At 41.5% G+C, this 25,985-nt stretch overlaps 1 protein-coding gene across 5 annotated transcripts in view; it reads right to left on the bottom strand.

Annotated features, from left to right (window-relative positions):
* PSD3 (pleckstrin and Sec7 domain containing 3) overlaps window positions 1-25,985 on the bottom strand; it is a 418,976-nt gene that overhangs the window by 305,332 nt on the left and 87,659 nt on the right. For 3 of the 5 annotated variants that reach the window (XM_029066223.2, XM_039912019.1, XM_029066224.1), the window contains exon 3: window positions 2,540-3,659. In XM_029066223.2, coding sequence (XP_028922056.1) covers window positions 2,540-3,659 — 1,120 coding nt within the window. Of the gene's footprint in view, window positions 1-2,539; window positions 3,660-9,788; window positions 10,124-25,985 lie in introns of those variants that run through there. The other 2 variants (XM_029066225.2, XM_029066226.2) reach the window with 2 other exon arrangements.

Here is a 25,985-nt window from a genome sequence, read left to right as displayed (position 1 = left end):
CTCTAATAAACATCTTCATTCATCAAGCACTGTGGCCCAGTGAAAAGTGCACTGGCCTGGGACTCCTCCAGTCCATCTCTTGTCTGTTGTGTATCCTTGGGCAAGTCAGTTAACTGCACAGTACCCCCATCTGTAAAATGGGGATTAAATCCTACACCCTCCTACTTTAATTGTGAGCCCCATGTGGAACAGGATCTTTGTCCGATTTGATTAATTTATATCTACCCCAGCACTTAGTACAGTGCATGGCACTAAGTAAACAAATACCACAAGTATTATTATTGAATTATTATATTATCAAAGATAAATATTCCATTTATTCTATTTGTCTGAATTTGGTAAATGACATCTTAAATGAGAAGAGGATAATCAGACTACTAAAGTTACATGTACTTTCCCAACCGAAAATATAGGTCCACAAGGGGTGTTTATTTCTGGGTGAAGGAAAGAGAGTTTATTTCAGGAATCATCTGCATTTAATATTTTGAAAACTGACTGGAGAAATTCCCTCATCATGCCCTGGAAAATTCTAGGAGGACACATGCTCTTCCTTTCTGAACACAGTAAAGTGCTCATTAAATATCATTGACTGATTCAGTCTCTGAAATGAGAGAAGAAACCATTCTAGGAGATCTTTCTGAACCCAAAGCAGGTCTAAATTCCTAGTTCCCCTAATGCTTGGAGACCATTATGGGAAATAGTCCTCCTTTCTGCCCATCACTAACCCACTGCCCCTCTTGGCAAGGTAGCCTTGGGGCTGGAGAGGTGGTCTTTTTGTGGCCATTTGGACTAGGGCCCCCTCAAAATCCGCCACATGTTTGATGAGTTCCTACTCAAGCCCACAGCCAGTGCAAGTGAGATGACTCCCCCACCCTCCACAGCTGTGTCCATCCTGGGTGGCATTGGTCAGCAGCTCCGCACACGGATGCAGACAGTCCACAGCTACCTTTTGCCCACTCTTAGCCATCTTCGTAGGTGCAACCCCCAGCATAGAGAGGGGAAACAGGCTGGTGCCAGCCCTTGGAGGGGAATCCTGACCCACTTTACTTTAGACTGTGAGTCGCCAAGGGTCAGGGCCCTAACTCCTACCAGTGTATCTTCCTCAGTGCTTAGTACAGTTGAGGAAGCTCTTAGTAAATTCCATTATTGTTACAACAACAGAGAAGTCAGTCACTGGTCAGAGAGTAGCATAATGACCAATTTTTTTTAGCCCCATTATTAAAAAAAAATACTGGTATCTGTTAAGCACTTACTTTGTGCCAGGCACTGTACTAAGTGCTGAGGTAGATTCAAGATAATCCCATAATGGACTCATAATCTGAGTCAGATGGAGGAGAATGCAATCCCCACTTTACAGATGAGGTAACTGAGGTCCAGAGAAGTTAAGGTCACACAGCAAAAGAGTGGCAGAGCCAGGATTAGAAAATAAGTTCTCTGACTCCCAAGCCCCTGATTTTCCACTAGGCCATGCTGCTTCCCACATTCCTATGTTCTCCAAACCAGAAGGTTAGGACACTTAGCCAGCCACTACAAAAAGAAAAACAAGACCATGCTCCTTCTTTTGTAGTCCTGGCTGAATAAACAGATGCAATTCCTCTCTTCTCAGCCACCAAAAAATAAGACTTCCTTTTAGACCACGGATCCCTTATGAGGCAGGGCCTGTGATTGATCTACTTATACTCACTATGCTCCAGCACTTAGTACAGTGCCTGGCACATAATAAGCACTTAAAATAATACTACAGTTATTATTAAAGAAAATGCAGCAGTTCAGGGGTGTTCCCCAGAGGCTGCTCCATAAAATACATCACCATATAAACTTCTTTATGATTTCAAAAACTCCAAAAGCTGTAAGCCAAAAGAAGCAGTCCATTAGATGAGTTTCTCTGAGAAGCATTGGAGAGTGAAATCCAGATGTACCGATTTCTAGGAAGACTGTACTAGTTTGGACATGCTACAGAAGGAACATCATATGTGAAGGTAAAATTCCAGGCCTTGGGTTAGGAATTCCTAAGACAGACATTATTTATGGGGAAATGTCTCGCTAGAGAATGCCCAGAAAATGTAGACAAATGATCCTGCCTTTGATATTTTCAGCACCCTTGTGACAAAGAAATAGAATTTTGTGACTCTTCAATAACTCTCAGAGAACGCTAGTGGGTCTTCAGACTTTTGGCAAATACTTTCAGCATATGTCTAAAATGTACCAACATGCCTGTATTAGTTGTGATTACCTTCATTTGGGACATGAAGAGCAAGAATTCCCAAACTAACTTGCATTAGTAAAATGAGAGAGAAGGAGCACTTCTATGCCAAAACAGTGGAGTACTATAAATTGTCCAGATGCAACACAATATTAGAAAGATCCTTTCACAACTTTTTTTTTGGCAGTAGATTCTCATTTCAAGATTACTAAGCCTGTCATTAAACTCAAAGACAGCATCAAAAAGCAAATAAATAGAGCAGAACAAAATATCCACATTTGTGCGTTCAAACTGTGCTCTGTGTTAATCGTGTTACTAGAGAAGATTACAATTTACCTTTCCATTTCTCTCTCGGGCACAGCCTTTGTCTCAAGATGCTTCTTATTTTCCTTCAGGAAGGCCTCTTCCTCCCCACCTTCAACCAGCAATGACGGAAAAGATTTCCCTGAGCTTGTTCCAGGTCTGTTTGTAACACCTTGCCAAGGTTCATCCCAAACAGCCTCCGTCACACCAACCGACTCTGGGAAAATTCCACGTGGAATGCAATGGCTGGACCCTTTGGAAAACTCCTTTCTTGCCACAGGAGCTGTCATTCCCTCTCCTGCATTGTGTCTCGTTTCTCCCTTTTCCCCTCCTGTCCTCAGAATCTCCACCCCTTGAAAGCCAACATGTTTGTTCTTGGCGGGACGACTTGTGGAGACCACGCTCTCACGAGGCCTGTGGGCCCTGCTTGGATCACGTCCCTGAGGCTCCTTCTTGTACTCGAACCTTCCGTCGCCCATGGCCCCAAGGGTGCCCTCAACTTTGTGTTCCAGCGTGGCAGTCTCCACAGAGGGCGTCGGACGGATTGTCCTCTTCTCTCTGAGCGCCTCCCCGTTCTCATCATTGGTGACCTGCAACAACTTTGGCTGTGTTTCCCCCGTTAACAAGGCGGCCAGATCCTTTTCTATGAGCAAGTAAAAATTTTCCTCAACTGTTACTTCAGCTGGGAGAGGTATTTCTGGTGTTTTTTCTTGGCCAGCAAGAGACGGTTTATTGGCTCCTTGTGTTTCTTTACTGGCAGTTTCCAACCCTTTTTCCATTTGCTTGGCTGGAAAAACAGAAACGGCATCTACGTCCAGGATCTTTGTAGCTGGGAACGCTCCTGGAGCTAGGTTTATTTCTGTAGCTTTCAGAGCCGGAGTCAGTGAGTCGATGGGTTGTAAACTTCGTTTGTTGAGGTGTCTCGTTGAGGTTCCCTCCAGCCCACATTCTGGCCTTTCTGCAACACTGCCAAATCGATGCTGGGGGCCAACCAAGAGCTGACCCCCTTCTTGCCCACTAGGACGGCATTGTAAAGTCTCTGGTTCAAACTCAAGTGAAACCCTTAATGCTTCTCCACTTTCTTCCATTGTCCCATACTCTGGAAACTCGTTGGTGACATTGGGAGGCAGCAAAGTGCTACCTCCATGATCACCTATGGAAGGAACACACAAGAAAAATTATGAGAGACTAAACCTCATTTTCCTTGCCCCCCAACCACAAGCTTATTCCCAAATACACATTACTGCTTATTCACAAAAATGCACTATGAGGACAACAGAGATGATAACTTGGGTCTCTCCCTCTAGACTATAAACTCACTTTGGGCAGGGACCCTGCCTACCGACACTGTTATATTGTTACACCTTACACTCCCAAGTGCTTAGTACGTGCTCTGCACACAGTATACTCTTGATAAATATGATTGATTGATTGATTGAGTCACATTCACAATCACTGCCTGGGGATCCCAGGACCTGTGTCTTGAAGAAACTTCAAGTCCCTATACATCATGTTTGCCTCTGGTTGCTATCCTTGTGTTCATAACATGGATCCCTCTATCACTGTGTTGTAACAAACCTCTCTGTGCTAGTGATGTGAGCAAACGCTTCACTCAGGAGCTATGCCAGTGTCGACCAGGTGAAGGAAACTGTTAATGCTCTAAGGAGTGCATGCTTTGTCTCGGCATGCTTTGGAATGAATGCTGTGATTGTGTTGGAATGTGTAATCTATGCAATTACACTGACACCCTCCCTTCTCCAAATATCAAAGAGCACCGTGGAGGAGCTGCATGAACCAATTCCATCTCTCTTCCGAGCTCTCACCAAAGAAGGCATCAGCTGAACTGGAACATATTTTCTTTTTCTGATACTGAAGCACTCTCACATCAGGAAAATCTGGTTTTGTTTTTAAAAACCGTCAGCCACAGCGCCGGAATGCATCTGTTCCCAGCAACACTGCCCATGCCCCATAATCCAGCTACAAAGAACACATGTGTGCTGTGATTTATTTTGATGACTGCATGTCAATACATCAGTGCAAGATTTCTTGAGAGTCCTTGGAAGCATCTAAGCACTGATGGTTTCATAATGCCTGCTGTAGGTGTAGTGGGCCTGAATGTATTGTCCATGGCAGTAAAACTGTCAAATGTATGAACTGCGTGTTTCGAAGGCCAAAAAGGACTTGTATAAAATGCAGGCTAAAATGATTTTTTTTTATTGAAAACAAAGGGACTGAAAGTCACTTGTTGGTGAAGTGTACTGGTTTCATTAGAATACCAGTAATCTGGGGGAAGAAGATGCAAAAAGTTTGAAGGCCATTTGTATCTTGCTTTCGCTTTTTTAAACACAACAGAAATTAGTAACAATTTTGAATATCATGCTTTAAGTTTATTTCTTTTTTAGAAATTCACTGAGCATTTGCCTTTGCATGCCTACTATAGCCTATCAATAAATTCTGTTTTGACTATGTCTTCATTTTGATTTTGATACTGTAACACTTGTTTTAGTCATTTTAGGATGAAGCTTTAAGGTGATAACTGTAAGAAGACCAGCATTTAAGTTTAATCATGCCCATTAAGCAAGTACTTGAATGGAGAATTCATTAATAATAATAATAATGTTGGTATTTGTTAAGCGCTTACTATATGCAGAGCACTGTTCTAACCACTGGGGTAGATACAGAGTAATCAGGTTGTCCCACGTGAGGCTCACAGTCAATCCCCATTTTACAGATGAGGTAACTGAGGCACAGAGAAGTTAAGTGACTTGCCTACAGTCACCCAGCTGACAAGTGGCAGAGCCGGTATTCGAACCCATGACCTCTGACTCCCAAGCCCGGGTTCTATCCACTGAGCCACAGTAATCAATCAATCATATGACTTGAGCACTTATTGTGGGCAGAGCATTGTACTAACCCTTGGGAGAGTACAGTATTACAGAGTTGGTAGATACATACCCTACCCACAAGGAAGTTACAGTCCGGGCAGGGACAGACAAATATAAATTATTAATAGGTAAATAAGTCTTGTGTGGCCACGAGTGGAGTGAGTAAAGCAGTGCAAATCCTAGGGCAAGGGTGACAAAGAAGGGAGAAAGAGAAGACATTATTATCCCAGCCACACTTAAGTAAATTAAAAACCGAGGCTGCAGAAAAGTAAAAATTTCAATAAAAACTGAAAATACTAACTATAGTACTCTATTTTTTTCCAGCTAATTCTGTTGCCCACCATGAGAAGCAGCTTGGCCTGATGCAAAGAGCACAGGCCTGGAAGTCGGAGGACCTGGGTTCTAATCCCAGCTCCATCACTTACTTGCCATGTGACTTTAAGCAAGTTACTTAACTCCTCTGTACCTCAGTTCCCTCATCTGCAAAATGGGGATTCTATCCTCCCTCCTATTCAGATGGTGAGCCTAATGTAGGACCTGAGTATCTTGTATCCACACCAGTTCTTAGTACAGTGTTTAACACATAGTAAGTACTTAACAAATACAGTAGTAGTACATCATTGTTTTGCCATGGATTATTTGGGCTGGTTGGAAAACATTTCTGTGGGACGGTAGAGTTTTTTTGGATCAAAGCTGTAAGACAAACAAAAGTACTTTTCAGTGTGGGCTGGTGGAAAAAGTACATGACAATGAATCAGGGGATCCTGGTTCTATTCCTGGCTCTGCCACGTTTGCCATGTAGCCCTGGGTGAGTCATGCAACTTCTCGGTCCCCGAATTCTCATCTGTGAAATGGGTATAAGCTATCCGATCTCCCTGATTCTTATATTTTGCAACCCATGTGGGATATAAGGGGCTGAGTCAATCGTATTTATTGAGCACTTACCATGTGCCGAGCACTGTACTAAAGGCTTTCAAGAGTACAGTACAGCAGAGTTGGTAATGTTCCCTGCCCACAGGAAGGTTAAAGTCTAGAAGATTGTGTCCAATCTGAAAATCCTGTATCTACCCCAGAGATAACCACAGTGATTAGCCCATAGTATAAGACTTTAATAAATACTATCCTCATCATTATCATGGCTTAGTGGAAAGAGCACGGGCTTGGGAGTCAGAGGTCATGGGTTCTAATTTTGGTTCTGCCGCTTATCAGCTGTGTGACTTTGGGCAAGTCACTTAACTTCTCGGTGGCTCAGTTACCTCATCTGTAAAATGGGGATTAAGACTGTGAGCCCCATGTGGGACAACCTGATTACTTTGTATCTACCCCAGTGCTTAGAACAATGCTTGGCACATAGTAAGCACTTAAATACAAGTATTATTATTAAATACGAGTTTTCTCTTGTTTTTACAGAGTTTTAAAGTAGCTTCCTCTTGACGCTAGCTATACTTCACCCCAGGGCTAGTGGTATTCTGAACTGTTCAATGTGATGAATTATAATACTAAAAATACTTTATTATCATTTGATCTATAGTCTCAGCAATTTAAAGAAGTAGAAATCAAATTTACATCACAACAGGAAAATGCCTATAAATCAATCTGTGCCATTTATTTTATTGTCTGTCTCCCCCTCTATACTGCAAACTTTTTGTGGGCAAGGATTGTGTCTATCAACTCTATTGTATTGTACTCTATCCAGTGCTTAGGACAGTGCTTGGCAGACAGTAAATGTTAAATAAATACCACTGATTACTGATAATTTTAAAGAAGTGTACTTCTTGTATTCGAGAATATCTTCCTTATCTTACATGAGTTGTTTCATTTAGAGGATTAGAAAGAAAAGTGGTTCCCTAAAAGTTGGAATTGTTTCTGCAGGGTTTGTATGTTGGGTAGTGTCTAGATCTTTATAAATACTCTGAAATGCCCATTCTTCGAAAGTTGTCATTAAAAAGCAGTTTCAAATGGGTCCATAGAGAGGCAGAATGATCAACTACTGTAATTTGGAAAGTATTCAAACAACTAAGAGCAAGTTCAAATGAAAGGAGCTAGCTACTCTGGGCTCTTTCCAATCGACCTATTGAGCTCTCAAGTGCTTAGTACAGTGCTCTGCACACAGTAAACACTCAATAAATATCACTGATTGACCGGTTGCTCTAACCCCTGGACCAAGCACATAACAGCAGGTCAATTCATGAGAAATCTTTTCAATCCAGCCCCCAGAACAAATTGAGCACTGGCAATTATTATTATGGTATTTATTAAAATGGTAAGCAGCATGGTCTAATAGAGTATGGGGCTGGGAGTCAAAAGGACGTGAGAGTTCTAATCTCGGCTCCACTACTCATCCACTGTGTGACCTTGGGCAAGTCACTTTGCTTCTCTGGGCCTCACCTCATATGTAAAATGAGGATCTAGACTGTGATCCCCATATGGGACAGGGACTGTGTCCAAACTAATTTGCTTGTATCAACTCCAGGACTTATTACTGTGCCTGGCACATAATAAGTGCTTAACAAATACTGCCATTATTATTATCATTATCATTACTACAGCTTTTACTATATGCCACGGAAGGTACTAAGTGCTGGAGTAGATACAAAATAATCAGGTTGGACACAGTCCCTGTCCCAGAAGGGGGCTCACAGTTTAAGTAGGAAGGAGTAGGATTGAATTCCCATCTTAGAGATGAGGAAACTGAGGACAGAAAAGTTAAGTGATCAATCAGGTCCAGGTCAATCAGCACGTAAATGGCAGAACAAGCAAGACAACAAATAGGCCTCTCAATTGAAAGTTTTGACTCCACAGTAGTTTCCTTCCTTCTTTCCTTTTCATTTTGTCCCTGGAAAAACTTACATCTTTACCCTTTCCCATATCTTATTCCTTGATTTTCACTCATTCATGTACCACCAAATACAACTTGAATTTATAGTTTTTTGAAGACAATTATTTTAAACTAAATTTATTTTAATAATTCAGCCAAATTTACTCATTCTAAGCAGCCCAAAAATACCATGCAAGCTTCCTCAAGAGAAAATATTATTGGCTACGGAGCATTTTTTTATTTTTTCTTAAAATTTATCAAATTCTCACTAATATTTAAAATGAGATTAGTGTTGGGATTTTTAAAAATTTGTGTAAATTTTCCAAGACCCCTGATGGATGAACAGCAGGCAGCTGGGATCCCTGGCATTCAGAACTGGGTACAGCTTTGGGCTTCCCAAAAGTACTTTCTTTCTAGCCTGCTGCTTGGTGCAGTAGTAATCTCATATTTTCCTTAATTCATTCCCCAGAAATGTCCCAGTTAATCCACATAAGTACTACACAAGTTTCTCTTTCATTAGAAGACCAATAAGATCCCAAACCAAAGACGTTACAAAAATACAGGTTTCACCAAAGATTTAAACTGTCCCTTGAGGAACTTAACGTTTTATACACAAACAGCCTCAAAAATGCCATCTTGTAAAAAAAATTAAAATAAAAAAGGTCACTGCTATGCATAATGAAGCAGTCAAATTAAAAATGAAGGGCAGTGGTCCTCTCTACCCTGTGTGCTGTACAATTTACAGTAACATTCCTGGTGGCCCAAGACATAGACTGGTGGCCCAAGACATAGATAACTGCTCAATGCAGACAGGGAACATGTCTAACAACTATTACATTGTATCCTCCCAAGCACTTACTACAGTACTCTGTACCCAATAATTGTTCAGTAAATATGATTTATTGATTTGATCACCTAAAAGGCTTGAGATGCTACTGGAGGAGGGTGAACTCTTACCTCAGAGACCAGAGTGTAACAGAGATTGAGCTCTTTAAGAGAAACTCCTCCCCATTCCCATCCACCACCACACCACTGTATCTCGCCAAAGCCACCGGGATATACTGTTCCCCCTTTCTTCTAATATAATAGATCCCAAAAAAGGGAAAATAGAAGAGATTATAGAATCGTGTTTTCCAGGGTAGCCAAGCAGAAACAAAAGAACAAAGAAAGGAAACAAGATTTCAGGTAAGAATAATATTCCGTTTTCCATTTAAGGTTACTGCTTTTGGTAAAAGCCAAGACTAAACCCTAAAAGCGCTGTTACCGATTTACAACAAATTAGGCTGAGGCATAGACGGGGGAGTGGATGGCATCTTTCTGATGACTAAGAATTTAAAGAAACCTTGGCTTGGACATGACTGACATAAATGGCAGTATGATCTTTCACATGTAAATGTTCAGCAATAAATTCCAATCAACCCCTAGGGTGCCTCTTAACTGGATGATTTTTTTTAAAAAAAGAAAAGACAAGACTAGTAAGCAAAAGCATAAAAGAGACAGACGGATATTTTCACAGCAGCATTTGACACAAGATAGGTCTATTTTTGCCTGCAGAAACCTACAAATAGAGGTTACTCACAGAGATTGCTGTAGCTCCAGCAGTTACCCATTGATCAAAGAAAATGCCCAGATCATCAGTTTAACGCTTGAGTAAAGTTAGTTAGAAAGAGACTCGCTAATTCAATTTCTGCCGTTCTAGTCAACTGGAAGCAAATTAGTTTCAAATTTCCTGGCAGTCCCTCTTGCCCTGCATCGCACACGGTGATGTAAATGGAAGCATTTTGAGCATGAGGAATGGAGCAGAGAGGAGCTGCAGTTTCAGTCTCTCTCACAAAGGCTGAGCAATCTCTCTCTCCTCTGTCTCTTTGTCTCTCTCTGTCGCTTGCTCTCTACCCTGGTAGCTAACTGAAAACAGCCACCGAAAAGCTTTTCTCTATTTGAGAAAACTACTTCCAAGGAGATGATTGAGATGCTGGAAGTTAGCTTTAATATAACCGTTTTCACCAGTGCAGTAGCAGGGGAAGCCTAGCGAGGCTCTGAGAGGATTGTACCATCCTCCATGACATCAGAGGTAGAGATGTCATTTTAGTATTATGCAGCATTTTCTTTGATGCAGAAATGATACCCATGAAAAAACACAAAACAGATTTCCCTTAAGAAGTGTGAATTCCATATTTCACTTCCTTAAGGAAATAGACTTTAATCCAGGGAAATAAATGGGAGGCAATTCCTTCTTTGATTAAACACCTTGTTGCCAAATGGCCCTATTTCATTTTATTGTTAACTGCCATTATGATTGTTCATTTTACTTTAACTGATTACATATATTCTGGCAAGGTAAAACTTGGGTTGATAATGATACTTGGAAATTTGGGGGTATTAAAATATCAGTGCTAATGATACTGTGGCAGAGAAAATTACCCTCTGTAGTAGCTCTTTGAGTTTAACAAAATCTTTCATCAGAGACTGCAACGAATATTGATGGTAAAAATCATTTCCATTTTTTAGATGAGGAAACTGAGGTACAGGAAGGTTAAGGCACTTTATAAGATCATACTAGCAGGTTCTTGGCAGAAAACACAGTAAACCCTCACTCTTGCCAATCTGGGCTGTGCTCCTTCTTAATAAAATGACCTGTGAAAAACTAACAAAAAAAAACCTGCACTAATAGGTCTCTGACTATCCCTTTCCACTTCCAGCAGTTCACAGGAAAGGGACAAAGGATGTCATTGGGAGGTGATTTCCACTGCAAATTTACATTCACTTTGAGGAGATTGTTCATTAATGATGTCAAAGGTAGACTATCCCTGAGTGAGATTTCCAAAGGAGCCTGCTTAATTTGTAGGATGTGATTTTTCAGAACCTTGGCAAGACAACTGAAGCTGCAGGCATGCATATACAGCACAAAGGATTTAAAGAAAAAGGACAAAGATATACAAAAAGAAGGGCCATGGGGATTAGCCTATTCAATTATCTGGTCTGAAACCACACTATGTTCACATTATCAGAAGTTCAAATAACATTACAAAACTGTTTTGGCTCCTTTCATCAAGAGCTCACCCAACTCTGTTTTCTTACCTAAGTCTTTTTTTCCTGATTATTTCCATTAATCAAGCAATCAATGGTATTTATGGAGTGTTTTCTGTGTTCGGAACATTATTCTAAGCACTTGGGAAAGTACAATGCAACAGATTTGGCAGACATGTCCCCTAACCACAAGGAGTTTACAGTCTAGGTAGTAGCCTCAGCTTAAATAGCCAGTTAGCTCAGGAAACAAACATTTGTAGGATCAGCTTCCTACTGTACCAGATTTCTTCTACACCTTTGCTTTCTACTGAGTAAAGACTGATGTCAGCTCACGAAACAAACATTTGTAAGATCAGCTTTCTACTGCACCAGGTTTCTTCTATACCTTTGCTCTCTACTGAGTAAAGACTGAGTGCCTCCTCTTTTGGTGGAAAAAGTAGGGGCATGCAGTTTGAGGGTCATCTTCCATGATCAGACTCCCCAAATTCCACAATGAACCCTGAATTACCTCTAGCACCCTTATCACCAGGCCTGACTGGGTACACTTACATTTGCAAATCTCATGTTGCAAGATATTTCCAGCCTTCCAAAATTCTAATGATCAAACTACAGCATTAGCCCCAAGCTGATCACAGGCCTGCCTTACAGCTGCCCAGGTATTCTTACGAATCCATGAGCCATCCATTCCCGAAGGATGTGCTTGTTCCATGAAAATGGAAAGGGGAGAAGAGGGTTTCATTTGCCATATTCATACCTTCATTCTTTTATCATGGTATTTTAAGCCATTACTATATGCCAGGCACTGTACTAAGTGCTGGGGTAGATGCAAGCTAATCAAGTTGGACATAGTCCATGACCCACTTGGAGCTCACAGTCGTAATCCCCATTTTGCAGATGAGGGAACTGAGGCACAGAGAAATTAAGTGACTTGCCCAAAGTCACCCAGCAAACAAGTGGCAGAAGCCGATTTAGAACCCTGGTCCACCCGACTCCCAAACTTGTGTACTACGTACTTCCTCTCCTCCGATGACTCTGGAAGAGGCTTCCACAAACTTTAATTCAGAAGGGGAAGGAATTTTAGAAATTCATGAGGATAGCTAGCAGTCCTGTAGCTTTATATATATAGTAAGAGAAAAAGAACAAGGCAAAGCAGACCTGGAATCTGCTAATCCATTGACAGCATTTCCTGAGCGATCACTGTGTATACAGGGTTGTAGCAGTTCTAGAATTGATTTGGGTGTGCAGGGGGATCCTTTAAACCAATGCTTGGAAGGGAATGTGTCAGTTTATTGCTGCATTGTACTCACCCAAGTGCTTAGTTCAGTGCTCTGCACACAGTAAGTGCTCAGTAAGTACAAGTGAATGAAAGTAAGCCAAACCTGGCCTGAACATGGCTACGGTAGAAGAAAAAGTGTCCGATTGTGGGGGGTGGGGATGGCCATGGGGATGGCGCCCTCAGGGGCCAGGGAGGGGCTGCAGCCTGGCCCTGTCTCTCCCCACTCCAGTCCATTCTTCACTCTGCTGCCTAGATCATTTTTCTACAGAACTGCTCGGTTCATGTTTCCCCACTCCTCAACTCCAAGTGGCTGACCATCTACTTCTGTATCAAACAGAAACTCCTCACCATCAGCTTTAAAGCACTCAATCACCTTGCCCCCTCTTACCTAACCTCGCTACTCTCCTACTACAACCCAGCCCGCATACTTCACTCCTCTAATGTTAACCTTCTCACTGTGCCTCGATCTCATCTATCTCTCTGCCGACCTCTTGCCTATGTCCTGTCTCTGGCCTGGAACACCCTCCCTCCTTATATCCAACAATTACCCTCCCCCCTTCAAAGCTTTATTGAAGGCACATCTCCTCCTCGAGGCCTTCCCTCACTAAGTCCTCTTTTCCTTCAACTCCTCTGTGTTACTTTGACTTGCTCCCTTCATTCCCCCCGCTCCCACCCCCCAACCCCACAGCACTTACCTATATATCTGTCATTTGTTTATATTGGGGTCTGTTTCCCCCTCTAGACTGTATGCTCATTTTGGTAAAGGAATGTGTCTGTTATAACGTACTCTCCCAAGCGCTTAGTACAGTACTCTGCACACAGTAAGCACTCAATAAATACTATGGACTAACTGCTCCTGGCCCCAGCTTTCAGCTGTCACTTTGGAGGTCAGCAGATCACGAACCACCTTCCCATTTTATTCCACTCTGAAGCTCTGGGCTGGGTGCCTGGTGTCATCTTCAGCAACTGGCTGGCCATGCCCCTCAACACCCACCATCTCAAAGGCCTACTAATTTGCCCACCCCCTGGCTAGAAAGCCCACTTGCCTCTTTCAGTTGGAGATTTTATCATCTTTTTAAATTTTCCAATCTGCTTCCAACTCTGCGCCTCTCCTTTCCCCCGCAAACTCTTTCAATATTTACAAAATGGAGAAACTTGACGCTTTCTTCCCCACATTCATCAGCATTCACTAGATAACATATGAAAAGTATTTTGAGTTGAACAATCAAACGAGGCTTTACAATTACTGTTCAATAGTTTACTATGAAATTTGGGTTCTAGAATATTCCAAGTCTTGTTAGCACCAAATTACAGTTATATGCATGTTGATTTTGTTCCTTAGCAACTCAAATTCCAAAGCAGTAATGTGCTCTACAGACATAATGACATTATTTCCCTCGTTCATCCATCAGGTGCTGAAATGCCTGGCTGCAGGTGATATTCTGGATTTATTCCAGTCAAAAATTTTCAAATATATTTTCACCGTGTCCACATAACCAGACCTTAATTATCCCATCACCCAGCACAATATAATACATAATTGAGTTGGATAAATAGGGGTTACATTCCCAACAACCTTTCAACAAGGATTGATGTTCAAAAACTCGGGCCTGGGCATCAGAAGTTTCTAACTAATGAACATCCATCCTGCTGCTCCCACAAGGACTAGTGGGGTAAAAGGACTAGAAGGAGTCACAGAAGTGGAGAGAGAGAGAAGGCCATGAGGTAGGGGGAGCCCCCAGTTCCAGCCTCTCAATGGTGCCCAGTCTCCAAAAAGAATATAAGTTGGGGAAGAGGAAATTAATGCTACATATGAGGTTCCTGCGGACTATAAACTTGTGGCAGGCAACAAGTCTACCAAATCTTTTATATTCTCCAAAGCACTTAGTACAGTGCTTTGCACACAGTAGGAGCTCAATATGATTGAACGCACCAGACCTTAAACGGCTGAGTCACCTCCTCTCCTGCCTCTCTCAGTAAACAGCGTGGCTCAGTGGAAAGAGCCCAGGCTTGGGAGTCAGAGGATGCGAGTTCGAATCCCCGCTCCGCCACTTGTCAGCTCTGTGACTGTGGGCAAGTCACTTAACTTCTCTGTGCCTCAGGTACCTCATCTGTAAAATGGGGATTAAGACCGTGAGCCTCACGTGGGACAACCTGATTACCCTGTATCTACCCCAGCGCTTAGAACAGTGCTCTGCACATAGTAAGCACTTAACAAATACCAACATTATTATTATTATTAATAAACATAAATTCAACCACCCTTCCTCTGACTGCCACCGCTATCTCAACTTCCATCCTCACAATTGCTCCCCTCTCTTCACTGTCATTACCCCTTCCCTGCTGCACCATTTGAGCTGTTCACAATGAAGTCCTAAGAACAAATCTTTGCCCCAGGGAGGATGCTTGTAACACTTAGTTGGGAGCATAATTTTCCTCTTATAAGTTTTGGGATTTTTCATTTAATGAGCCCCGAAAACATTTTGTGGGTGACTTTCAGCAAATGCATAAAGAGAAAGGTCAAAGAAGTATGTTGAAATTATTGTCAAAGTTAAACCTTTCATTAAAAGTATTAATTTTTCTGTTCACTGAACAAAGCAGGGATAATAAAAGAAAAGAGTCTAGCTTCACTATGTATTATTTTTTCTTATTACAGTCCAATTGTTACATTATGAATAATGCTGGATAATGCTGCAGGATTTTTTTTCAAGCCTTTGTAAGAGCAATTTAGAAAACTAAATCCATATTCAAGTTAATTTACCTTCACTATCTATATTGTAAATATGTATTTTAAATTATGCTAGCAAGTAGAAAACAAAATTTAAAATCACAAGAGGGGAATGCAGCTAAAGGTACTTCATTTCCCTAAGAGAACCAGCGTGGCCAAGGGGATACAGCACGGGCCTGGAAGTCAGAAGGACCTGGTTCTAATTCCAGCTCCACCACTTGTCTGCTACACCATCTTGAGCAAGTTACTTCACTTCTCCGTGCCTTTCTGTAAAATATGGATTAAGACTGTGAGTCCCATGTGGGACAGGGACTGTGTCCAACCTGATTTACTTGTATTCACCTCAACACGTAGTACAGTGCCTGGAACATAGTAAGCACTGAACAAATACTATAATTATTATTAAAGGTAAGAGAAAAGGGTTCCAATTGGTAACAGGAGCCAAATGGAGCACATAATATTTACAAGTGGCATTGCAGTTCCTGCAGGGGTCAGTGACTCAAGACAAGAAAGCATCTGGCAGAAAGAATTAAAATAGCTGAGTGTTTTTTGTATTAGATGTAATGTCTAATCGACTCCATTAGCATCAAATGGAGGGTGGCAGTTGTTGGCTGACTGGCAAAAATGGGAGTTTCTTATCCATCAAACCTACATGAAATGGCCAAGGGAGCATGGGTTAGTGAATACAGCATGGGCCTGGGAGTCAGAAGGACCTGGGTTCTAATCACAGATCTACCACTTGTCTGCTGTGTGACCTTGGGCAAGTCACTTCACTTCTTTGTACTGATGTCTGACTTCTACCCGCTCCCCAGTCTCTGAGCTCGTTGTGGGCAGGGAATGTCACTTTTTATTTTTGTATTGTTCTTTCGCAAGCACTTAGTACAGTGCTCTGCACACAGTAAGTGCTTAATAAATATGAGTGAATGAATGAATGAACTTCTCTAGGCCTCAGTTACCTTCTCTAGGCCTTAGTTACCTCATCTGTAAAATGGGGATTAAGACTGGGAGGCCCATGTGGTCCAGGACTGTGTCCAATCTGATTAGCTTGTATCTATCTACTTCAGTATACAGTATTTAGTGTAGTGTCTGGTACAGAGTAAGCATTTAACAAATACCATAAAAGAGAGAGACAGCACAGTTGGGACCAGATTAAGGCACTTCATTGTCTGAAAGCACAGGAAAAATATCCCCCCATACCAAACATTTCACCTGACAACGTCAGGACATTGCATAGGCAAACAGCATATATGATATGAAGCTGAAGTAGTGTAGTCTAGTGGATACAGTATGGGTGCCTGGGATTCTGAAGAACCTGGGTTCTGATCCTGGTTGTGGCACTTGTCTGCTCTGTGACCTGGGGCAAGCCACTTCACTTCTCTGTGCCTCAGTAATCTCACCTGTAAAATGAGGATTAAGACTGTGAACCCCAAATGGGACATGGACTATGTACAGCCTGAATTCCTTCGACCTTGCCTGGCACAGAGTAAGCATTTACAGAATACCATAAAAACAAGTCTATGAACTCTGTTATACTGCGCTCTCCCAAGCACTTAGTACAGTGCTTTGCACATGGTAAGCACTCAATAAATATGATTGGGACACCAACTGTGTCCAAACTGTTTTGTATTTACCCCAGAGCTTAGTACAGCCTGGCATATAATAAGCCCTTTTCAAATACCATAACCACAGCCCCGCCTAAAGAAAACCAAAACAAAAACAAAGACCTCAAAAACTCCTAGATGACTTCAGGCTTATCACTATTATCTCCCAATAAGGTAATAGGGTTATTTATTATGAGATCAAACATGCCTTGAGCAGGTGAGTAATCAAACTATTCACACACTTCCAGCTTCCTCAGGTGTCTGAGGTAACCCCAATCTCAAAAGGCTGTCCATTGCCAGGAAAGAATGGGGCTGGGAGGAAGAGCAGAAAGATCCTCTTTTCCCTCTGATGTTAACCTCAAGAAACAACCTGCTAATCTTTGTATTTCACCTATAGTCCTAATTGGGGTTTGTGGTGGCATTTTTCTGTGTATGTGTTTTTTTCTTTAATCTTCCCTGCAAAGCAGTGTTTAACCTACTGGGCAAGTCACTCTGAACACACAAAATATCCCCTCTGTGTCCCAGGCAGCCCATAAATTGCAAACTTCCTTAGTCTCAAATTAAACTTCCAGGAAGCAGGAGTTTGTTTCAGCACCACATTATAAAAGAAGAGAAAGAATAAATTTATTCCTCAGCAAAGTTCCCTTAGGATGCATTACCCTATTACTGTCCTGCTTGATGTTTGTATTGGATAAATTCTCCAGAATACATCACAGCTGCAAATTCAACTTATCAGCAATCATACCACTTGAACCAAGACCCATCTCCTGTCACCTGGAGGGAATTTAGGAAAAAAGAAAACATCCTAAAAGTATTTTCCCTCCCCATACCTCCCCTGGGCTTTTATGCTACAATGTTTCATTCAGTATTGCTCAAAAATTGTTGGCATTGTTGGCACTAATCTCAGTAGTGTCTCCTCCCCAAAGGGGCCCAGTGAAATGATTGGACTGCCAGAATCCCGGATTCTCCAGTTGATTCTCGGGTGGAGAGAAATAACCAACTTTCATCCATCTCAAAATTGACCTAGTCAGCCAAATGTTTCCCCTTCTGAGAATATAAAAGCCGAGTTCAATGGCTGTCAACAATTTCGTATAAGCTTGGTTAAGTCTTATTCTATATTAGAAAAGTAGTAGTATTCCTACTGTACCAAACACCTACCATGTGCAGAGTACTAGACTAAGCAATGGGCAATACACAGATGAGAAACAGATTCATTCCCCGGCCCCCAAGGGGTTTCTAAGAGGCGGAGAGAGGGGATGAGGGAAAGATGAAACAAAAATACCAAAGACAAGGTTGAATATAAACACATGAGGAGCAGTAGAGCATCAGGCTCCTCAGGCTCAGGCCAACATTCAGAAAAGTCACAGTCCCAGAAATTAAGCAGGTCTTAAGCACTGCTGGCATATAAGGCCTCATGCCACCGACATTTGAATACTTCCCAGGCAGGAGCAAAGGCTGACAGGAGTCCCAGTGGTGTGGAGGTGGGGCAGTTTCCCTCCCTTGCAGTGACCTTGGAAGTCACTGAAAGAGAACCAGTGAGGGCTCACCCTGCTGCTGCTTGTTTGAGTAGAGGAAAGTAGAGAGGCAAGTAGAAAGAAAACTGGAGAAGAGCGTGGCCTTGTGGAAAAATCAGAGGACCTGGGTTCTACTCCCACTCTGCCAGTTGCTTTTTGTGTGACCTTGGACAAGTCATTTTACTGTTCTCTGACTGTTACCTCATCTGTAAAATGGAAATTAAATCCTCCTCCCTCCAACTTTGACTGCAAGCAACATGAAGGATACAGTCTGTGTTCAACCTGAAAAAACATATCTACCCCATCATTTAGAACACTGCTTGACACATAGTAGGCACTTAATAAATAACACACACACACACGCACAAAATGAGTTTGGTTGAGGCCGATCCCATGGCATCAAATAGGTCATTGTTTCAAAATGAACCATTTGTAAGGCTCAATGTGAAAATCAAAACATCAGTGTCTGTTGCTTTACAGTACAACAGTTCAGTAGTTGAACTTTCTAAAATGAATTAACTTCAAAACATATTGCAAACACGACGCATACACAGCTGTGGTGTGTGAAAAGTCAAGCCAAGAAGGACCCCAATTAAACTGTTATACACTCCAAAAGGGGCCATAAAATTACTGCATGCTAACTTTGGCACAAACATTTGGCATGGTATAGTTACGTTCAACATACTTTATGATTAGTTGGAAAATGAATGCTTTCACTTGATGTTTTATTTCCACTTAGAATATAAGCTCATTGTGAGCAGGGAATGTATCTGTTTATGATTATACTGTACTCTCCCAAGCACTTAGTATTGTGTATACTTATTACAGTGCTTTGCACACAGTAAGCACTCAAATACAATGAATGACTAATGAATGAACTTTAAAGATTTGTGTGGCAGCGAAGCTGGGGAAAGAAAGGGCTTCTATTTAACCTTATTTTCCTCCTTCCCCTTTCATTCACTCAATCATAATTATTGAGTGCTTACAGTGTGCAAAGCACTGTACTAATTTCTTGGGAGAGTACGATTCAATGACAAACACTCCCTATCCACAACTAGTTCACAGTCTAGAGAGGGGAAGACAGATATTAATATACATAAACAAATAAATTACAGATATATAAGTGCTGTGGGGCTGGGAGAAAGGACAAATGAAGGGAGTAAGTCAGGGTGATGCAAAAGGGAGTGGAAGAGGAGGAGAGGAGGGCTTAGTCAGGGAAGGCTTCTTGAAGGAGTTGTGCCTTCAATAAGGCTTTGAAGTGGGGGAGAGGAATTTTCTATCTGATGTGAGGAGGGAGGGCAATCCTGACAAGAGGCAAGATGTGGGTGAGAGGTTGGCAGCCAGATAAATAAGACCTGCCACACCACCCCAAGCTACGATGCAACAGGGAATTTCCCAAAACTCCTCACCAAGCTCCTTGTGGGCAGGGAATAAGTCTGCTTATTGTTGTACTGTACTCTCTCTCAAGCACTTAAGTACAGTGCTCTGCACACAGTAAACATTCAATCAATACAACTGAATGAATGAAAGCCCTATCAAACATTAATTTGGCATCAATAGAAAGTGGAGTATATGCTACCCCCACAGTTGGACTGAAACCCCTGAAAAAATCCAAAGTGAAATCAGCAACATCACAGCAGGGTACACACAGTTTCCCATGATGCAAGTGTTGCATATTTGCCAGTCTCGCAGTAAGAAAACCTTGTCCTGCAGCCCTCACCCCCCCTGATGCTGCATGTGGGCAGATAAATCTGACACAAGCAGTTTCCTCCAAGAAATCAGCCCACACAGGCTTAGACAGTCAAAAAAGATTTCCCTTATTCCTTACAGCAGCCTAGCCAAAACAGCTAGTGAAAATCCACCACACAACCAAATTGAACATATAGACTGGCAGTCCAGGTGAACAGGGAATTATGTCTACCAACTGTGTTGTATTGTACTCTCCCAAGAGCTTAGTATACTGCTGTGCTCACAGAATGAGCACAAAACCACTGATTGATTGGTTGGGGCACTCTTGCATCCATTAATTTTTCACAACACAGCATTTTTTATGAAAAGATAGTGTTGAAAGCAGACTGTTGAGAATGACATTTGCATTTTAAAGAACAGGTAGAAATGGGAATATAAAAAGAATTCAAGAGCAGAGCCTTGAGAAAGAGTAAAATGGAATTTAATTTATGAAAACTGAAAATTTAATATTTCTTTTAATAGTAACAAAACCTTAAATGTGTTATATTACTAGGTATAAAGCCAAGTTTTTCTGCTAAGGTCTGCTATGCATATTTTTATTTCTGACTGTTATTAATAATAACAGTGGAATTTAAGCATTTACTATAATAATATATGTCAAGCACTGTACTAAGCACTGGGATAGATATAAGATAATCAGGTTGGACACAGTCCCTATCCCATACTAGGCTCACAGTAGGAGGGAAAACAGATATTGAATCCCCATTTTATAGATGAGGAAACTGAGGCAAAGAGAAGTTTTGTTTCTAAGGTCACAAAGAAGGCAAGTAGTATTTCAGGATTAGAATCCAGGTCCTCTGATTCTTCGGCTCTTTCCAGTAGGCCATGTTGTTTCTCTTTTGTTGCAAAGAAGTGTACTAAATGCTGGGGAATCTTATAGAGTTCCATTATAAGGCATTTTTGCTGTTCTTTTGCAATAGTGCTGTGGAATTCTAATGCAGGTGATGCTTTCAGAGCTCCCACACTGCAAGATAATGTCTCAAACATCTCTTTTCCCTACTCATTGAAGTTTGCCTTACGACTGACAAGTAGACATTAAAGCCCATTTCAACCTAACATTAGATGACAGTTTTCTTAGTCTGTTAGCACAAAGTGTTTCAACAGGATGTGAAAGATAATACCTTGAAATGCATTTATATAGTATACAAATGTGTGCATATATATGTGAATCTATACATATATATGGAAAGAGAGAGAGAAAGAGAAGCAAGCAGCAAGACCTAGTAGAGCAGAAGCCTGGGAACCCGAAGACCTGGGTTTTAATCCCAGCTCTCCTCCTTGTCTGCTGTGCGAACTTGGGCAAAATCACTTAACTTCTCTGTGCCTCAGTTACCTCATTTGTACATTGGGGATGCAATACCTACTCTCCCTCTTTCTTATACTGTGAGCCCCATTAGGGACAAGCACTGTGTCCAATCTGATTAACTGGTATCTACCACAGCATTTAGAATATTGTTTGACACATAGTAGGTTCTTAACAAATACCATAAATATATCAATACAGACAAGAAAATTTAATTCCAAATCTTTGATACATATTTGGCTATTTGCTCATGAATTTTTTAATTATTGATTTTAACCTATTTCTATTGCTTTGGGCAATGTTTTTTTTAAAATCAAAAATGCATTAATGCACTTTACACTATTTCCTATGGGAAAGTATGCTTCATTTACCTCTGTTTCACTTAACACTATTTTCATGGAACCAATTATGGCTGTTAATTGCAGTATAGAAGTACAAGGATATTGAATCAGACATGCTTCCTCCCAGGAACATAGTTCAACATCCAGATGATGGGGTAAGGAAAAAAACACAGGGAAAGAAAATCAGGGAAGCTTAGTTTAGAAAACGAAACAAAAACTAGTTTATGATGGGAGGGAATAATCTTCAGGGTCCTCACCACTTAAGTCCGAGTTCTTCTGGGCCAAAATGGTCACATTCCTACAGTTGGGTGCTTTGTGACTTCCTGCCAAATGTGCCCATGGGACAGGTTTTTGCCCCAGTGGTGGTGGGTGGGAAGAGAGGGAGGAGGTGCCATTGAATTTAGAAGATGAGATCTGGGAATAAACACAATGAGAGGCAAAACACATGTCCTTACATTTGTCCCCTTTCACTAAAGAACCAGAGTACAGCTGGAAAAAGAAATCTAGAAAGGCTCAATTTACTAATCACATTGGTCCTGGGGCACCACATGTGCCTGGGAGTCAGAAGAACCTGGGTTCTAATCCCAGCTCCACCACTAATCTGCTGTGTGACCCAAGACAAGTGGCTTCACTTCTCTATGCCTCAGTTACCTCATCTGTAAAATGGGGATTAAAGCTGTGAGCCCCATGTGGGACAGTGACTGTGTCCAACCTGATTAGCCTGTATCTACCCCAGAGCTTAGAACAGTGCTTGACAGAGTAAGCACTTAAATACCATTATCATCATTACTGAACTAGGAACCAGGAGTTCCTCTCTCGGAGAAGCAGGGGCTGAATGACTCACTTCCCTTTCAACATCAAGGAATCGTGAAACAAGCCTTGTGACTCTCAGAAGCTCTACATCCTGATCTGTAAAATGGCATTATTAACTGCCCCCCTCCAACCTCCTGCCTAGCTTGAAAGTTTAAAAGTGCCATTAATGGAAAAAAATAAGTGTGTTAGAAAAAATATTTCTGATGAGCAAGGTAAAAGTATAAAGAAAGAGGTAGTGGGGTAAAGAAGTAGACTACGAAAAACAGTAGCTATGGTCATTTTCAGAGTTACAGACTTTGAAAGTTTAAAGAATGAAAAGAAGGCAAAAGAGTGAAAGCTCAATGCTAAGTTTGACAAACTGTGAACCCTTAGGGCATAATGTAAAAATGAAATTATAAAACATTTTAATTATTTGTGCCACTTCAGTAAAATTATTTTAATTAAAAAAACAAACCTGTAAGGATTCATTCCCGGCACCCTAAATTAAATAAACGTATCAGTCTGCTCTAACACTTATGAATTTATCTATAATCCATCATGGACACTTTTGCATGTAGGTTTTTTTTCCCCACTGTACATTCAATAATTCCGAATTATTGAACATTCTGAATGCTCCTTTGGTAAACAATTTTATGTCAGTCAACCTCATTATACTATAAGCCCCCTGGGTGCAGGGAAGATGTTGCTTCTTTGGTACTTCCTAAGCCCTTGCTATAGTGTATTGCTTGAAGAAACTCTTCTAAAACATTTGTAAAACTTGTACTTCATAGAGATGGATGCCTAAACTATGCATACTCATCAATTCAGAAAAGGGGGTCAAGTCCACTCTCAATTAGTGAAGAGATTAAATTATAATCAACAAATCAATGGCATTTGTGGACCACTCAGTGTGTGCAGACCACTGAACTAAGCACTTGGGAGAGTTACAATACAGTAGAGTTGGTAGCGCTAAGATCCCTGCCTGCAAGTAGCTCACAAACTATAATGATTTTTTAAATTCAATTTTACTAAAGTATGCAAATGTCGACTCCTGGTAGATTGTTATGTGTGCATACATGCAAGTGTTATGACTAGACTCGCTGATCTTTGTACTAGCCTTTCACAACTCTTTATAAACTCAATTAATGCCAGCTTACCTATACATAATGACAGAAGTGAATGATAAAAAATAATTATGGCATTTGTTAAGCACTTCCTATGTGCCGAGCACTGTTCTAAGTGCTGGGGTAGATACAAGGTAATCAGGTTGTCCCACGTGGGGGTCACAGTCTTAATCCCCATTTTACAGATGAGGTAACTGAGGCACAGAGAAGTGAAGTGACTTGCCCAAGGTCACACAGCAGACAGAAGGCGAAGCCGGCAGTAGAATCCACATCCTCTGACTCACAAGCCCATGCTCTTTCCACTAAGCCATGCTGAATGATGGTCTGGTGAGGAGTGGGAAGTATGTGCATGCTTGAGGATGTCTTCCCCAGACAAATTTTTTGGGCATATTATAAAAGTAAACCAGTTGGGTATGCTTTCAGAAGTATAAGCTCCTTGAAGGCAGGAAGTATGTATACCTTCAGGCAGTCAATTATATTTACTGAGTGCTTACTGAGTGCAGAGCACTTTACTAAGCACTTTGGAGAGTATAACGCTATAACAGACACAATCCCTGCCCACAATGAATTTACAGTCTACAGAGGGAGACATTAAGGTAGTTTCTCAAGTGCTTACTTAGTTCAGTGCCCTGCACACAGTATGGCCTAGTGGAAAGAGCATGGGCCTGGGAGTCAGAGGACCTGGGTTCTAATCACAGCTCTGCCACTTACCCATTGTGTAACCCTGGGCAAGCCACTCCACTTTTCTGGGATTTGATACCTGTTCTCCTTCCTATTTAGACTGGGAGCTCCATGAGAGACAGTACCTATATGACTGGATTATCTTGTATCTACCCCAGTACTTAGTACAGTGCTTTGCTCAAAGTGAGCACTTTACAAATACCAGAATTGTTCTTATTAGTAGGTGCTCATTAAATTATCAGTAACTGAAAGATTGACCCCCAGGTCTGTGCCACTGGCACAGGGATGCAGCGTCCCCTCCCAAGGCCACCCATCACTGGGCAGGGATTGTCTCTAACTGTTGCCGAATTTACATTCCAAGTGCTTAGTACAGTGTTCTGCACATAGTAAGTGCTTAATAAATACTATTGAATGAATTAACGAAAGGACCCACTTCTTTGGTAGTCAGGTATAAATCCGCCTATGGCAGCTGGAAATTCTAATTCTCTTGCTCTCCTATGTAAGATGATAATGGTACTTGTTTAACTGCTTATTAAGTTTCAAGCACTGTTCTATGCAATGGGGTAGATCCAAGTTAATAATAATAATAATAATGTTGGTATTTGTTAAGCGCTTATTATGTGCAGAGCACTGTTCTAAGCGCTGGGGGAGATACAGAGTAACCAGGTTGCCCCACGTGAGGCTCACAGTTAATCCCCATTTTACAGATGAGGTCACTGAGGCACAGAGAAGTTAAGTGACTTGCCCACAGTCACACAGCTGATAAGTGGCAGAGCCGGTATTCGAACCCATGACCTCTGACTCCCCAGCCCGCGTCAGACACAGTCCCTCTCCCACATGGGGCTCACAGTCTAAGTAGGAGAGAGAACAGGTATTGAATCCCCATTCTGTGGAAGAGGAAACTGAGGCACAGAGTAGTGAAGTGACTTGCCCAAGCTCACACATCAGACAACTGGCAGAACTGGGATTAGAACCCAGGTCCTCTGACTACCAGGCCTGCACTCTTTCCACTAGAGCAGACTGCTTCTACAAAGCCCTGACTGATTGCAACTTCACAAAGATTAAACTAACCATAGTGTCAATCAAGCATTTCCTGCTTTGGATCAAACCCTCCTGTCCTTTCACAGCAAAAAAGGCCAAGAGAGAGAGTGGGGTTAGAACAGGTCCAAATTACCACATTTTCCCAGTAAGTGGGTTTTGAATTAGTGAGGCTGAACTGTATAATTATTTCAAAATTTTAAACTTTTAATCCTGTTGGGACTTCTCCATTGTTAACAAAAACAGACTCTTAAAATGGTTTAATTTCCTACCCTCCTGTGCAGGTTGAAGAGGAAGCCCAAATTAGAAGGGAGGGATGAATCCATTTCAACTATTCATTAAAATATGATGGCACTGAGGAAAAAGTCATGGAATGAATTTCATCATAAAGGTTGATTTTAATTTGTACATGGCACTGACACCAAGGACTCTCAAAACACTGGTGAATTTTTAAGGCATTAGTTAACAGCCCAATGCCAATTCTCCCTTTGTTTAAATCATCAACTATAAAAAAATGACCAATTAAATGGCAGGGAAAATAGTTTCCCAAACCCTATTTGAAGGCACCCAATTCTACTATGTGGTGGAGGTGGGGCTGGGGG

The sequence above is a fragment of the Ornithorhynchus anatinus genome, chromosome 5 (genome assembly GCF_004115215.2).
Source record: "Ornithorhynchus anatinus isolate Pmale09 chromosome 5, mOrnAna1.pri.v4, whole genome shotgun sequence".
Lineage (NCBI taxonomy): Eukaryota > Metazoa > Chordata > Mammalia > Monotremata > Ornithorhynchidae > Ornithorhynchus > Ornithorhynchus anatinus.
The sequence above is the reverse complement of the archived record's forward strand: the minus strand, read 5'-3'. Positions and strand labels throughout refer to the sequence as shown.